Raw genomic sequence first — 16,549 nt, 5'->3', positions numbered from 1 at the left:
TACAAATAACAGGAGAGAGTGCTGCACCAGGTGTCCCTGACTCAGGCTAGGTGGGGATCCATAGCAACCCCCTAGCAGCCACCAATCAGCATGAGACAGGGAAATACCTGGGATGCCAGATGACCCTCCCAGTAGTTTATGGTGGTTGATAACATGTTGGGAAACCATGTAGTTCAGCACGTACACCCCTCTTGGCTTAAACCAATCAGTTCAAATGAATACCCCTTTTGTACTGACCAATCACCCTTACCCAACTTGTTCCCACCAGTGAATGTGCTAATCATGTTTTAGAGTTGTTATTTGATTTTCCCTCAGTGTGTGATGATTTGCTAAGAGATGCTATGATGTATGTGAAGTCCCTGCCTTCTCCAAAGAATGTATAAAACTGCTGCAAACCCTGGGCTAGGGGCCTCTCGGCGTCACCAGTTGCTGAGCTAGTTCGCAATACACACCTCTTTGCTGCTTACATCGATCTTGGGTCTCTGGTGGTCTTTGGGGGGTCCCGAATTCGAGCCCCGAGCCCAGGGTTTGCAGCAGTTTTATACATTCTTTGGAGAAGGCAGGGACCCCCCACATACATCATAGCATCTCTTAGTAAATCATCACACACCGCGGGAAAATCAAATAACAACTCTAAAACATGATTAGCACATTCACTGGTGGGAACAAGTTGGGTAAGGGTGATTGGTCAGTACAAAAGGGGTATTCATTTGAACTGATTGGTTTAAGCCAAGAGGGGTGTACGTGCTGAACTACATGGTTTCCCAACATGTTATCAACCACCATAAACTACTGGGAGGGTCATCTGGCATCCCAGGTATTTCCCTGTCTCATGCTGATTGGTGGCTGCTAGGGGGTTACTATGGGTCTCCACCTAATCTGACTGAGTCAGGGACACGTGGTGCAACACATCTCTCCTGTTATTTGTAGATAAACAACTCAGCAGGGTGGGAATGTGCCTAGGAGTGCTCTGTGGGTCTTTCCAAGGACAAAGGTCACATCCCTTCCTTGGACAGGCTTTGCTCTGAGGTAGAGGCTGGTTTTTCAACATAACAAAAATTGATGATATCAAAATGAGCAAAAGATGTGAAAAGCAATTTTCAGAAGAAATTTAAATAGCTAATAGAGGAAGAGCCATCAGTGAAATACAACTTAAAACATTTTTTGAAAACATCAGATTGACAAAACATCAAACAACAAAGTGTTTTGGGATAGTAGAGAAAGGAGTGACAGTAGGAAAAGTAGTTATTTCATATGGAGAGAAACTTGGCAATTTCCTGTGAAGATTAAAAAACTCTCGTTTCTTACCATAGGAATTCCACTTATAGGTATCTAATCTAGAGAAGTTTTCTGGCTGATGGAGTGTTGCGAGGGAGCAAAAATTGCAACGTATGCAGTCGAGGGGCAAAAAAAAGAGTGTCCACGCGCTCCTGCCCCTTTCAATGCTTTATTCACTCAAATTGCTCAATATAGTTTCACTCTATAGTTTCCTAATTAAGAAAACGACAATCCTTAATGCTAGGCACTGCAATAGACATAATCAATTCACAGCAAACAATTCTAGGTTAATTCTGAGCACTGCAAAACACACTGAATCATGACAGGCTAATAACAACATTCCCTCTGCATGCTAAGTTCAAAGGTCTTAAGCCTTAGGCTTTATGTCCAGCAGATGCACACTCACTCTGACTGTGGTGACCAGATCCGGAACCAAAGCAGGCTTTTCCTGGTGTGGAGTGGACGACCATTGAGGAGAGGGTCATAGGGAGGAGTTGCAGCTGTCACCAAGGTCCAGACGAGGCGGTAGAGTTTGAGAGCCGTGAGGATCACGCAGAGGCTCAGGAAACAAGTGATGGGATGACAAGTGATGGGACGTCAGGTCCTCATCAGGCTCTCCAGCTGGAGTGCATCCTGGCTGAATCCCTGTTCATTTGCTCTATCATTTACACTAAATTTTGATTTTTTTTTTAACCCCCCTTTCAATCCTTATCAGCTACCACTGCATTTCTCAGTGACATCATTTACTCTGGGGTCAGAAACATCTGGTCTCCACCCTGATCTTCTCACCTTTCCCTCTTATCAGGTGAGGACAGCCTGCCAGGGGCTTCCCTCTGTTGATCAGGGTGAGGGGAAGTAACTTGTTTGTGGCCACACTGGAGGGCTGGGTGGGTGGCCTGGTAAGACTGCAGGTTTCAAACTGGAGTTTTTAAAATGGAGTTGCTTAGGCTCAGGCCTAAGGCCATCCTAACATGGAGGGACACAGGAATCTATCACATACTTTAAAAAAATATTATTATAGATATTTCCAAAATCCATAGTAAAAATGTATAATGAACCCCTTTTCTTTTTTCATCTATCCCCTATCTTCTTTTTCCCTTTCCTTCGCTTCCTCCATTTTTTCTTTTTCTCTTCTTTTTTTCCCCTTGGCTTAAGTGTTTTTGTTTTTCTGTGGTGTGGGAACACTGAGTTACATCCTAGGCCTTTGTTTTTTAGACTCATCTGCCAGGTTGCCCAGGCTGGCCTTGAACTTGCAATCCTCCTGCCTCAGCTTCCCAAGTAGCTGGGCTTGTGTGTGCACTGTACCTGACTTCAAAACTTTATTTTTTTCTTCATACCTGAAATTGAACTCAGAGAAACTCAACCACTGAGCCACATCCCCAGCCCTATTTTGTATTTTATTTAAAGACAGGGTCTCACTGAGTTGCTTAGTTCCTCAGTTTTTGCTGAGGCTGGCTTTGAAATTGTGATCCTCCTCTCTCAGCCTCCCAGATAGCTGGGACTACAAGCATATGCCACAGTGCCCCACTCCCACTCAAAACGTCTTTTTATTGTTGGTTTGTTTAAATTCAGCTTTGTAAGTGTCCACTCATTGGATTTGATTGATATTTCGCTTAAACCTTCAAAAATGTATAATAGAGAACCCCCTTTTAAAATGCCAGTTATTGTTGAAATGGGGTGATTTATCACATAGCATTTTGTCCTTATTCTGGATGTGGCTGATACCTTGAAGTGTCTTTAACATTTTCCTTTATCCTTAGAGTTCTTGTAAACTGGTAGTTAGATCTGGAGGCTTCATTAGATACAGGTTTGTCCGTGAGCCATGCCTGGGCTGCATGGGGGCCTCCATGCACCGTAGCCTATTGAACAGGAGAATCTGGTGTCTGGAAATAACCAAAGGACATTTTCCTCTGGCTGACTGCCCTGACTCCCGTGAGCCCTATTCAAGGTCTGCCAAAGGTCCCATTTAGCACCAGAGACCGGGTGACCTGCTGTAGCCACACAGCCCCTCTGAGATGAGTGTGACCTGCCAAGATGCCAATCAGCCTGCTGAGTGCCAGACATCTGGAAGCAAGACCCCACCCTTGAAACCTTTCCCTGCCTTTAATAAACCACGGAACCATCTTCTTTTGTCTAGCTCCAGCTCCCTGTGGACTAAACCTATCAGGGCTCTGCTTTTGAAAATATATTTCTGACTCTTTGTCTTTTTTCTTCACTAATTATTCACTATTTAATTTCTCAGGTGGCTTATGCCTTCCTCGGCAGGAAGAAGAACCCCTCCCCAACGAGATGTGGGTCGTCACCACATACAAGTTCATTTTTTTTTCCCCAGGAAGACATGGTTGGTGCTGTACAATTTTCTCTTCACATCTGCTTGTCCTACTTTTGGTAGTGGTTAAATTAATCAGACAACTTGGTTGTTGTCAGCCTGATCCATCTGTTATAACCTTCAGCCTTCTATCTGATGGTTTTAGGCAGTGTTGTTTTTTTAATGCAAATGATTCAAAACTATCTATTAAGTGGGGGGTGAGGGATAATATGTAGAAAATTATAAGAATCAGATTGCCAAAATGTTAACAGTTGTTCATTTGGGTGTTGGCAAATTACTTTTTTTTTTTTTCCAAATTTCTGAAATTGAACATGAAATCTGCCTGTGCACATTGAATGGAGGTGAGATACAGGGAGACCTGAGAGAAGGTTCCAAATCCAAGCTCCAGAAATGGTAGCCAAAGTAGTCCAGAGGATGTCGGTAATGAATCTGGACGCACCTGGTTTTGCTTTTGTTTTGTCTGTCCAGTGTCTAGTCTGCCTCCTGAGAGTGTCCTTCCCCTCAGAGTCTCTCCTTTTCTCCCCCCAGATTCAGATTGGGTGGAACTGACATTAAACATACCCCACACTACTCTGGCCAAAGCCAGTAGGACCCTTGTCCCAAGACCTGCTGAGTCTTGAGCATCATCGCCTCCTGGAAGCCCTTCCTCTCCTGGGGCACGTGCCCCTCTTCTTTACCAAGTTCCAGCTGTCAAATCTCCCATCCCTGTATGCTGCCTGGCCTGTGGCTGGTGCTCAACAGGTGTTATCTGAGTGACGCCCACATGCTGAGTCAACAAGGGGCTTACGTGTTAGATTCAGAGATCCAAGGCACTCTTGCATATGTTGCAGGAAATGTGCTGCAGCTTCAGGCCCTCCATTGTAACCCCAGCCATACCACCTTTTCTGAGCCAGAACTCTTAACCTACCAGGTATTACCTTGATCCCTGCGGTCACCACTGGGGCCTCAGCCTCCCCTCCTGCCCGGCCCCCAACTTTCCCTAGCCTTTGTCTGCAGAAGCAAGAATCAGCATGAGGTTGGGTTATTGCCTTAAATGAAGCCACACGAAAGGAAAGGGACAGTTACCTTAAAGAGCCACTACCATCCTCAGATTAAACCTTGTAACTTTATAACTTGGACACTCAAGGGAGTGGATGACTATCAATGTTGGCCTCGGGGTTTTTTGTTTTGTTTTGTTTTCTTTTCTTTTTGGTACCAGGGATTGAACCCAAGGGTCCTTAACCACTGAGCCACATCCCTACCCCCTCTTTTTAGATATGTTTTATTTTGAGACAGGGTCTTGCCAAGTTGCCCAGGGTTTCACTAAGTTGCTGAGGCTGGCTTTGAACTTGTGATCCTCCTTCCTCAGTCTCCAGAGTTGCTAAGATTGCAAGCATGCACCAGCACACCCAGCAGCCCCCCCCCCCTTTTTTAAATATTTTTAGTTGTAGATGCACACAATACCTTTATTTTATATATTCATTTTTATGTGGTGCTGAGGATTGAACCCAGTACCTCACATGTGCTAGGCAAGCACTCTGCCACTGAGCCACAACCCCAGCCGCAGCAGTCCTGTTTTATTTGTGTGATTTTTTTTGTTTAGAAATGTAGATACCTTTCTGTCCAGTCTGACTTTGGCCTAAGGCCATTCTGACTCACCAGCTCTAACTGTACTGCTTTGTCTGTAGAAGCCTATGAGGTTCTTTTCTTGTGCTAAAAGGTTTAGACTGTCAGAAAAGATATAAGTATGTATCTAAGATCAAATTCCTAAAATCTGTCCTCATTTTTCATGCTTCTTTAAAATATTTTTCCTATATTTAAAAACAGAGAGGGCTGGGAGTGTAGCTCAGTTGTAGAATGTTTACCTAGTATGTAGAATGCCCTGGGTTTATCCCCAGCACTGAAAGAAAACAAACAAACAAAAAACAATAAGTATCACAGAATGTAGTTGGGGTTTAAAAAAAAAGCTGGGGCTGGTGTTGCACACTTGTAATCCAGTCTCAGGAGGCTGAGGCACAAGGATCACAAAGTTTGAGGCTAGCCTCAGCTACTTGTGAGACACTATCTCAAAATTAAAAAATAAGAAACATCTGGGGTGTTGCTCAATGGTTATGCACCCCTGGATTCAACCCCGGCACACACACACACAAAGCAGTAATAATATCTGCTCATCTCAGAAATGTGCAAAGATAACCACTGGTAGAACAAACTGTAACTTTCATACCAGTGAACAGATGAGTCTGTTAAGATTCTTGATTGCAAAATGACTGTGGCCAACCTAAAAAGATGAAAATGTGTTAAAAAAAAAAAAACCTCTTGGTAGCAACAAGAAGGCTAGAGAACCTGGCTGAGATAAAAGTCAGAACCCAAGAGAGGCCGGGCAGGATGCTGCTGTCAGCACTGCTGCCCCTGGACAAGCCTCCTCCTGCTGTTGTGTGTCTTGGTGTCATTGGCTTAAGATACAAGTCCCACATCAAGTCATCCCAGCCAGCTGAATTCTTCATGCACCCTCATGGGTGACAGAGTGTCAAGAGGTCTTAGGAAAAAAAAAAAAGAGGTCTTAGGAAGCTGGGTCTGGTATCCCAATTATTCAATGAGGGACCCCTGATACGATAGGAAGGGAGATCAAATGCTAGGACACACACACACACACACACACACACAGTTGCTGGGAGCCATTAGCCAAGTAGGTATGACAATTTCCTTGCCAGCGTACCCCATGTTGCTTAGTGGAAGGACTCGTGGAAATAGGACATTTTGCAGTGACATTGAATGTAGGTGACCTTGCTCAAGGACCAGGGCGGATTAGGGTGTTCCCGGTTTAGGATAATTGGGTTTAGGGTGTTCCAGTTTAGGGCGTTCCAGGTTTAAGATTATTCCTCCTGGGAATAGGGCGTATCCTGCTGCCTGAGTTCCCCTTGAGTTCTCACGGGATTCAGACAGTATATTTTGGAGATAGAAGCCCAGTGGGTGGATTCGGGCAGAGAACGTGGATTTCCCCAGAACGTGATTGTAGACGGCTGGTGTGAGTTCGGGAATAAAGAGTTGCTGTTTGAATCTACAAGCTGTGTGGTGGCTCCTGATTGTGTGCCCAGCCAGACTGCGGCATTTGTGCCCAGCCAGACTGCGGCACACAGTAAAAAACAAGGCAGGTCCTCCCTACAAGGGAAATTTAGGGCAAAGAAAATCTGATTAATCCATTAGCAGGCACAGTGGTGCACACCTGTTAAACCCTGCAACTTGGGAGGCTGAGGCAGGGTGGCAAGTTCAAGGCCAGCCTCTGCAACTCAGCTGAGACCCTGTCTCAAGTATTTTTTAAAAGGGGGAGCTGGGATAGGGCTGCAATTGTGGCTCAGCAGTAAAGCACTGGCCTAGCCCCTGTGAGGCCCTGAGTTCGATCCTCACACCACATAAAAATAAATAAATAAATAAAATAAAGGTATTGTGTCCAACTAAAAATATTTTTTAAAAAAGGGAGGAAGGTGGGGGTGTACGTCAGTGGTACAGCACTTGTCTCACATGCATGAGACTCTGGGCTCAATCCCCAGTACCACCAAAGGAAAAAAAAAACAAAGCCACAATTCTGTCTTGGGGGCAGCAGGCCAAGAAAGCAGCAACACTCAGGCTGTGGTTCCCAGGGCAGCAGGGGACCATCGACAAGGACATCAAAGTCCCAGGGTAATGACAGGATGGGACAGATGGGCCCAAACTCTGGAGGAAGAGGGATGTGTGACCTGTTAGGAGGGGCAGCAACTGAGCCCCAGAGCAGCCAGATACTTTCAAGAGAGTGGGGGACTCTGGCCTGAATGTGACTCTGGGACCCAGGGAACACAGCCCCCACTTGACCAGTGCAGAAGAGTCAGCAGCAACTCCTGCAGGGGCTGCTCTTCCAGGCTGTCACCAGACACGTGTCAGGCAGGAGGGGGCACCTCAGCCAGGCCTTGCTGCTGACCTCCATTTCTATCCTCTTCAAGGACTGAGCTTGGAGCTGCTCTTCCCACTCTCCATGAAGCCGAGAAGCGCTGGGCAGGCTGAGGGAGGCGGAGGCAAATGAGAAGGGCGCCCTTAGGTGTGAACCCGTGTCTCCAAGGCATGTCGGTGGACAAGTTCCACATGTCATAGGCCACTGGTTACCACGGAGACCAGCTGCCAGAGGCCTCTCTTCAGTGGCCATGGTGACATGTGCTCCTAAAGAAAGGCCCCCTGGAGTCCAGAGTTGATCTTCGGGAATAACTTCAGGGTGCATGACAAGGTCTCCTGGCAACTGTGTCAAAGGGACCTTGGGTGCTCCTGTCTCTGCAGAGTCCCTCACGGGCCTTCAGTTGCCAGCTCCCCTTCCTCCTCCCCACCCAAGGGCCCCCTATGGCTTGTGCAGGACACAGGAGACTCACCCAGGGCTGGCCAAGGCCCTTGAGTTTGGTTAGAACGCCCGCTGGGGAGGAGGCAGGCAGGTGTGTGTGGATGGTGGGTGCCGCCCATAAAACGTGCTTCTGAGAAACACCAAAATGTAGACAGGGTCGCCTCAACAGACCTCCGTGATGGTGGCTTTTAAATTTTCCCTCTTCCTTTAGACAATCCTTTTTTTTTTTTTAATTATAAAATACATGTAGAGTTTGCATCTTAACCAAAGAGGACGGTTAAGCATTATTCAGTATATTTGTGTTGTTGTGCAGAAACTTTTCATCTGTGAAACAGAAACTGCACCGTTAAGCGGCTCCTGCTTCCTCTCTCCCTGCAGCCTCTGGTGAGGTTTCTAATTTTTTAAAATTAGTTTTCATGTTTGCTTATTTGTACTTCCTAAATATCTACAACAGGCATTTATTGTTTATATGATTGAGCAAACAATGTTACCTGCAACCCTGTACCATCTCCTCCACCAGGGCACCAGCCGGCAGGTTGTCTGCAGGTCAACCTAGATGGACAGACCCCAGGTCTCCCTGCACCTCCCGTCCATGGATGCCAGGCCTCCTCTCAGGAGGAAAAGACCGATGGATTTGCATCAGGACAAGTTTCATTCATTAATTGAGTCTTGACTAAGCACTGGGTAGGTCCCAGGGATTCGAGATGTGATAGAATTTCATGGCTACTCATCCCTGTCCCTCTGTCATTAAGTCCAGAAGGGCTGTCCATGAAGAGTCACTCCCAGCCCCTAACTGTCCCATGCCTCTTGCCACTGAGATCCTTAAGCCTGCAGGTCCAGTGCTCTGCTCCCTCGCGGTACCCAGGCCAGCCTACCTGGAGGTGGGGAGGGCGGCGGGCAGAGGGAACAGTGCTCACACGCTCACCCCACCTGCTCTAGGACAAGTGAAGAACCTGCCCTGGGCAGGTCAGGGAGGAAGCAGGGTTCGATGGTGATAAGGATGTAGAGAGTAATTTCTTCCCTGCTAATCTGAGGGCATCTGATACGGGCTGGGGCTGTAGCTCAATGGTAAAGCATTTGCCTTTGCATGTGTGTGAAGCACTGGATTTGACCCTCTGCACCACAGAAAAATAAATAAACATACTGTGTGTTCATCTACAATGAAAAGTATATTCAAAAAATAAATTTAAAAGCAGTGACGCACACACACAGAAAACCGCAGCTAGTGCCAAAGTGTGACACTGGGGAATGTCAGGGTACCTTTGGTTTTTCAATCAAGGAACCAAAGCTTAGAATGCAGGGGGGGGGGGTTGCCTGATGCCAAGAGGCAAAGTGGTGGCAGCAGGGCTAAGATTAGAACCAGGACCCTGGGTCCCTGGAAACCTCTGCCGCCCATCATCTCCACCAGGCACCGATCCCAGAGCGGAATGGAGGCCAGGGAAAGTCTAGGTGGGAGGAGCGTCCCAGGTGCAGGGCTGAACCTGCAGAAAGAAATGGAAGGACAACCGGCTGCAGGGGAAGGACCTCAAAGGGAGGACCCACTGGCCTCCCTCCCCCAGCTACCTGAGACGGTTCTGCAGGGCTTTTAGCTGGGGCTGAGGGTCTGGAGAGACGTGAAGCGCATGCATGTCCCCTGGCACAATGAGTGTCCTCAATATTCAGGGATCAGTGTTTGTTTCCCTCAAATCTCAAATACGTGGTCAGAGACAGGAGTTGCTAAGGTGCTGGTCAGAGGGTCTAGGGTAAGTCAGGGACTGGTCATGAGGATGTCCTGGCAGAGGAACCCAGGTGAGGCTCTCCTTGATGGCATGTGGCCCTCAGGATGAGGCTGCTTCTCCATTTAGGAGGGTTCTGTTTCCTGGTGTCCCTCTTGGCCATCGTTGTCAGCCAGGGCCTGGGCCCTGCTTCCATGAGCTCCTACAGTATACAGGGAGCTGCCCACGGTCAGCCTGCTGAGGCTGTGCGAGCTGTGGTGGGGGAGGGGGCGGCAGCAGTGGGTGCCGAGGCCCAGGGCTTCCCGGAAAGTCTCCTGGAAACGGGTGGACATGAGGCTGTAGAGCACAGGGTTCACAGCTGAACCAAGGTAGAAGAAGACGCCAGAGACGAGGTGGACGCACTGGAAGGCCAGGAGCAGACCCTCTGTCCAGTGGGACACCAAGCTCCACATGAGGCGGTCAGCATGGAACGGGGCCCAGCAGATGCCAAATACCACGACCAGCACATCTGTGGAGACAGAGAGGGCAGGCTGGGTGCTGGGGGCTCTGCCTGCCTTCCCCTGCCTTCCATCTCGCCTCCTCCTACCCCACAGGCCACCCAGCCCTGCACCCTCCCAGGAGTGTCTGGAAATGCCCTATCCTGGCCATGTCCCTTGGAGAGACCCTTTCCCCTCTGAATGGGTCATGGTCTTCGCTTCTGACCATGTCCACTGAACTAGCTGTGGACACCTGAGCCCAACTGGCCCAACAGATCCTCTCCCATGGAATTTGGAACTGGGGGACTCCCAGCAAGGACTGCTGAACCCCTAGTGTGACAGACTGTGAGCCAGGCCTTCTCTGAGGCCATGCTTGCTGACATGAAAGGACAGAAAAGCAGGAGAATGGATCAGGCAACAAGGTCATGAGACCACAGAGACCCCCACCTGCCCTGGCCCAGCCTTCCCAGCTTCTGCCCCCAACTCCCTTGGCCCAGCTGAAGACCTGCTGCGCTAACCCCCCTCCTGGAGAGACCCCTGCTTCCGGGTCCCTCCCCAGCAGTGGCAGGATGGACTAGCCAGGCCCCCACCCCTTCTGACTCCTCCTTGCCCCGGGATTAACCCTCTGTGTCCTTCCTGAGGTCTTGGCCACTGGGGGGCCTTGGTTTGTGCGCTCTCTTCTCCAGCTCACTGTCCTCCCCTGCTGTGCCTCCCCATCACACCCTAGCAAGGTGTTCCTCTAATCCCAGATGTCAAACAGAGCATGTCACAGCACACAGCCAGGTACACAGCAGTTCCTTGGGAGGTGGATGGAGTGAGGAAGGGGAGAAGGTCAGTGGGTCCCAGGCCTGCAAGCAAATAGACCACCTTCCCAGGGGTGAGAGGGCCCTGGCTGAGCCCACTGCAGGCTCCACACACGTTTAGGGGGAGAGAGGTGACAATAGTAGGGGGCACACAGGCAGGGGAAGTGGTTGGTAGTGCAGGCTTCGTGATGCAGAGGTGGGAGGCCAGCACAATGCTTGGCCAGTCTCATCACAGGGCCACACAAGTGACCCCAGACTCTGGGACACTGTTCCTGAATGGCAAGGGGAGTGGGTGGGTCTTGTTCTGGGGATAGGGCTGACCCCAGTCAGCTGGCCCTGACTAAGGTCTTAGCAGCTTTGTTCTGCCCTTGACACCCCCTCCCCACTTGACTCAGGCCCTGCTGAGGGTGCTGAGCTGGGTGCAGCCAGGTCTTGGTCACAGTAAGGTCCAGAGCGGAGTGCCCTGGTCTGCCACAATGGTCACTTCTGCCCTGATTCCTCTGGTCTGCACACAAACACATCTCCTGAAGAGCCTCTTGAATAAAAATGGCCTTTCCCATGGCTCCCAAGAAACACAGACAGCTTGCAGGAAATCCCCATCTTGCATCTCCAGCTCTCCTGCCCCTCTTTTGGGGAACTTCTTCCCCCAGATCCCTCTGTGTGGTTCCTCAGGGGACTGTAAATCCCAGCATCCTCCCCTCTGGCCCAGGAGGTAAACCATGACCTAAGCTTACCAATCAGAACCTTTCCCCAGAATTTTTCAATAGCTATGAAGGGAAGAGGGGACTGGGCAGTGGCTGTGATGACAGCTGCGACAGGACAGAACAGGGCCAAGAATGTTCAAGAGCAAAGATGAGAGTCCTGGAGGGTTCAGAGACCTGTTTCTGTCCTCCTGAAGCCCAGCCACACAATTTTCTGGAACCAGGGCTAGATTGGTGTGTGTGTCACCTTTACATTTGCACAAGGCTAGGGTCCCAAGCTTAGAAGGGCCCTGGTCTTGACTTAATGCTCTATTGCTGCTGACCTGACATTCTTAATAATTTTTGGAGATTCTGAGTGTTTGTTTTATATTGAGCCCTACAGATTATGTAGTCAATCCTAACTGTAAGCCATTAATATTTATCTCTGGTATAAATTTCTAACAGTCTAAAAGAGTCCCTGTACCTGTTAAGGTGGACACACACACTAACAGGGTAGACGACGTCCTCCAAACCACCCACTTGGCTCCAGAGAGTGGGGCATTCCGCTCCTTCACCAGGCCCCTGGATCCCCATGTCATACCCAGAGTTTGGTTCAGTCTCCCATCCCAGCAGCAACACTTACAAAGCATCTTCGTCACTTGTCTCCGGCCTCTATCCTGCAGCGGGACTCTGGGGGTGTCACCATCCCTGGCCACTATGATGCCCCTGCCCTTGGCCTCCTGTTTCAGCCGCAGCCCCACGAGCAGGTAGAGCACGCTGATGGTGGCCATGGGTAGGCAGAAGAAGAGCAATGCGGTGGCCTGCACCACCAGGTTGTAGAGGGCCCGGGGGCGGACCACCATACACACAGCTGAGTCTGGCACTGGGCCTCGGCAGGGCACATGCAGCTGCTGGAGGCCATGCAAGCTGGTGTTGGGCAGAGAGCAGAGCAAGGCGAGGCCCCAGATGGCCCCGAGCCTGCGGCGCACATTGGCCCGTGTCACCACAGTCCTGGCCTGGAATGGATGCACTACGGCTATGTAGCGCTCCACGCTCAGAGTGGTGACATTGAGCACGGAGGCCAGGCAGACTGTCTCGAACAGCAGCGTGCGGAAGTAGCAGCCACCAACGCCCAGCAGGAAGGGGTAATTGTGCCACATCTCATAGAGCTCCAGGGGCAGCCCCACCAGCAGTGTCAGCAGGTCTGATACTGCTAGGCTAAAGAGGTAGAAATTGGTGGGCGTGCGCATGGCCTTGTGGCGCAGGATGACCAGGCAGGTCAGCCCGTTGCCCACGGTGCCCACCACAAAGATCAGCAGGTATGTGGCACAGATAGGCGCAAACAGCTCTGTCTGCTGCGGCCCCAGGTACTTGAGTCTCAGTGCCTCCTCTGTCAGGTTCAAGTCCTCAGGGTCAAAGTGCCCCAGGGCCTCACTGCCATTGCAGGGTGAGGGGCTCCTTGCTTCCCCTAGGGACAGGTCTCCAGGGAAAATGGAGCAATTGAGGCAGAGAGGAGTCTGTAGAATAGAGGGAAGAGATATCCAGAAAAGTCAGTTAGGGAATCCTGGCTCTGTCCCAACTCATCAAACCAAAGGTGCCCGCTAAGATGACCATTTTTTATGTAGTGAGGGAAGGGGGGGACCTCTCCCATCCCTTTAAAGTGCATTACAATTTCAGAGACATAAAAACATGCATCCTTAAAACAATAAAGCAGGGCCATTTGATTTTAAATATCTTGATCTCCTTGAAACCTCTGAATAAATGACAGGTCCTCCCGAGCCCGGGCTTTGCCATGGGCAGCCTCCAGTGGGTAGTGGGTGTCTCCCTCTGAAGCTGGGGACTTTAGGAGAGGCACTCAGTTTGTGCCTCTGTAAAGTGGCACAAGGCTCAGTATCACCAGGTCTGCCCCTATTCAAACCCAATTCCAGGCTTGTGACTTCTGGGAGAGAAGTCACAAGCCTGGAATTGAACCGTGGTCCTCTTTTTTAGGAGGATCCAGGAGTTTAATCCATGGAAAGTTCTGACACAGGCCCTGGCTGGCTACTGAGGGGCATGGTGACCACCCATCTGGCTGTGGAGACCCAATCAGTGTGGGGATCAAGGGAGGGAGTGAAAACGCTAAAAAACGACAATGCGAGATCCGAAACTTGGTTGGTTATTCTCTATCACCTGAACCCTTCAAAGCCTAAGTCTCTGACACCTTTGGTACTGCCACTCCCGGGGTCCCTGCTACCCCTGCTCCGGTGCACCCTCGTCCCAGCCCGACGGGGGGGGGGGGGTGCTGGGCAAGAGACGTCCCCTGCCACCAGGAAGGGTCGACCAGCGCAGCCCGCAGCCCCGGGGCGTCGGTGGCTCAAAAAGGGCAGAAATGACCCAGGCGGCGCCCCCGGGGCGATCCCTCCCGCCGCGGTCACTTACCATTCCGCTGGCTGCTCGCACCCCTGGGAGCCTACGGACAGACAGACCGACAGCGGCCGCCCCGCCGCCCCGCCCGTCGCGGCTGGAATGGCGCCAGGGAGCAGGACCGCCCCGGAGCCCGGAGCCCGGAGCCCGTGGGGACGCTGGACCCAGGCCGCGCTCACCTCGGACCCCGCGCCCAACCAGACCACAGCGGCAGGGAGACCGGCTTCCAGGAGCAGCTTTTCCTCCCGGACCCCTGGCGGCAGCCGGTTTTACAGATGAGAAGACAGCCTCAGAGAGAGGAAGCCACCCTCCAGCCCCTTGTCACCGTGTCCCGTCTCCTGCCCTATCTTTCAGACACACCCCCAGGATGCCTCCACCAGCCTCCAAGTCAAGGTGCTCCAAAGAGGCTCACCCCTGGGCTCCACGTCTCCCGGCCACCCCCAGCCCCGTGATTGCCGTCCACCGGCTGGCTGCCTCCTCCCGAGGCCTGCAGCCCTGCCTCCAGGTGCTGGACCTTCCCAGGACTGCACAGAAGCCCCCAGTCTCCCTCAGACCCAGAGCCACTCCCCAAAAGGCTACAGAGTCACTCCCCACCTGCCTCCTGGTACTCCTCTCCTCAGCCCCAAACCCTTGCTCCTTACCCTCTCATGAACTTTGCCCCATGACCCTCTTGTGGGGGCCATATCACTGGGATGGGGGAATCTAGGGAAGAGACAATAATGCTGCACCCCAGCCCCCTTCTGCCTCCCTGAGCACAGGTAAACCCCCGCCAGGGCTGCCCGCCAGCCTGCCTCACTGTGCCCCCTAGCTGGAAGTGATTTCAACAGAAACTGCCCCTGGGGGCAAGAGGGACCCCAGGAAGGATGGACGGCACAAACCCAAGTGCTGGCTCCCACCTCCTCCCAGATCTGATACCTTTCCTCTGTCCAAGTGAGGCCCAGAAACCCTCATGTGTGACCAACAGCCTCTACAGTCAGTGCCCCCAAAGCACACCTTGAGCAGCTCTGGGAGGGATCAAGGACAAAGCCCAAGGACACAGAGAGGCTGCTTTGGGCTGTCTGCCTCTGTTGGCCTGCGCAGTGGCTGACCATGGCTATCACTACCGTCAGGGGATGGGACTGTGAAGATGGAGAACAGGGTAGAACTGTGGAGTAGGACTGTCACTGTTTAACAGCGACTGGAGGCTCCTCCTTCTTCCTTCAAGCCCTTCAGTCCCCATGAGTCACTGTCTGGGCTTGGGGACTGGGAGTTTGACCCCGAGGAGCCCCCACCAGGACTGCCTTCCCAGGAACTCCACACATAAACAGCCCTGGCACGGGGAGGTTGTGGGAAGCACAGGGGCACATGGTCCCCAGGATCCTGGGAGACAGGGTTCTGGGGTCCCCGGGGAGTTGACTGCTCCACTCCAGATGAACAGAATCAAACCTTTAAGAGAGGGGCTGCCACCACGACAGAGAGGCCACCTGGGGCAGGACACCCAAACGCAGCCCCTTGTGACAAGGACATAGGGGCCGAGCACTATCCATCCCACCCCATCACCAGAACACACGCACCACCGTGCACATTCTGAACAGCTGAAATCCCTGTGGGCCCCTAGGAAGTGATCAGAGCCCTGGAAAGGAATGGGCAGGACCCATGCCTGCCTCACAGGGGCCGAGGGCTGCCAGTGCCTAGGGCTGGCAGCATTCACACAGCATTGACAGCGGTCAAAGGCCACCTCAGGCTAAAGCCCCTAAAAGGTGAGGGTCGGTGACCATCATGGTAATAGCCCAATTCCTGGGTGACCTGGCCTGGGCCTGAGTTCAAGATGGTCATGGCAGAGTGACCCTTCAGAACTAGTGACATCCGGCTGCCTCCCTGCCCTGCCTGAGGTGGCTCCCCCTGGTTTTCTGGGTATACATTCATCTCCTGAGCTTGGCTGGTGGCACCAGTCTAGACCAGGGTGCCAAGGACTCCGATGCATACAACAGTAAATAAGCCAAAAATGCACAGCTGGAACCTCTGGGTGCTGCTGAGAAGCCCTGGGGAGAGCGCAGGGCTGGGGCAAACACAGGGCTCCCGTGTCTGCTGACTTCCTGGGCCCCCCAGGAGCAGCTGCCCAACATAACCTACCCCCTCAGCTCGGGCTGGCCTGGCACACCCACTGTTCCCCCACCTATTTTCCTGACTGTGGAGATGAGGGAAGGAAAATGAGATGAGCTTGGGGACACTGAGGACTGGAGAGGAGGTAGGGGCTGACCTGCAGTCTGGGTAGTGGGGACAGTCCAGGCCCCTCATCATAGGGCTTCCTGCGGCAAACACAGAGCCAGGAGCTGCAACTCTCAGGAGCAGGGCAGACTCACAGGGCTCATCTGGCCACCTCCCTGGTCAGACCTTTCCCCCTGGCCCTGGGGCAGGCCATGGCCAAGAGGGAATGGGAAGGTCTGAGCCCTCAGATGGTGGGGTCCCCAACTCAAGGGCAGGTTGCACTCCCATGAGCCACATGGCTAGCACGTGGACATCCATGACCCCTGAGCCCCCAGGCCT

At 51.8% G+C, this 16,549-nt stretch overlaps 1 protein-coding gene across 1 annotated transcript; it reads right to left on the bottom strand.

Moving 5' to 3' along the window:
* Positions 1-9,123: 9,123 nt before the first annotated feature.
* On the bottom strand, positions 9,124-14,086 carry Nmur1 (neuromedin U receptor 1). Its single transcript, XM_027942093.2, has 3 exons — positions 14,039-14,086; positions 12,264-13,137; positions 9,124-10,169 (listed from the first exon to the last, which is right to left on the bottom strand). The coding sequence occupies exons 1-3, from the start codon at positions 14,039-14,041 to the stop codon at positions 9,787-9,789; spliced, it is 1,260 nt and encodes a 419-aa protein (XP_027797894.1). The 5' UTR covers positions 14,042-14,086; the 3' UTR covers positions 9,124-9,786.
* Between the last annotated feature and the right edge of the window lie 2,463 nt (positions 14,087-16,549).

This window comes from Marmota flaviventris, chromosome 11, assembly GCF_047511675.1.
Source record: "Marmota flaviventris isolate mMarFla1 chromosome 11, mMarFla1.hap1, whole genome shotgun sequence".
NCBI lineage: Eukaryota > Metazoa > Chordata > Mammalia > Rodentia > Sciuridae > Marmota > Marmota flaviventris.
This window is presented reverse-complemented; position numbering and strand designations above follow the sequence as displayed.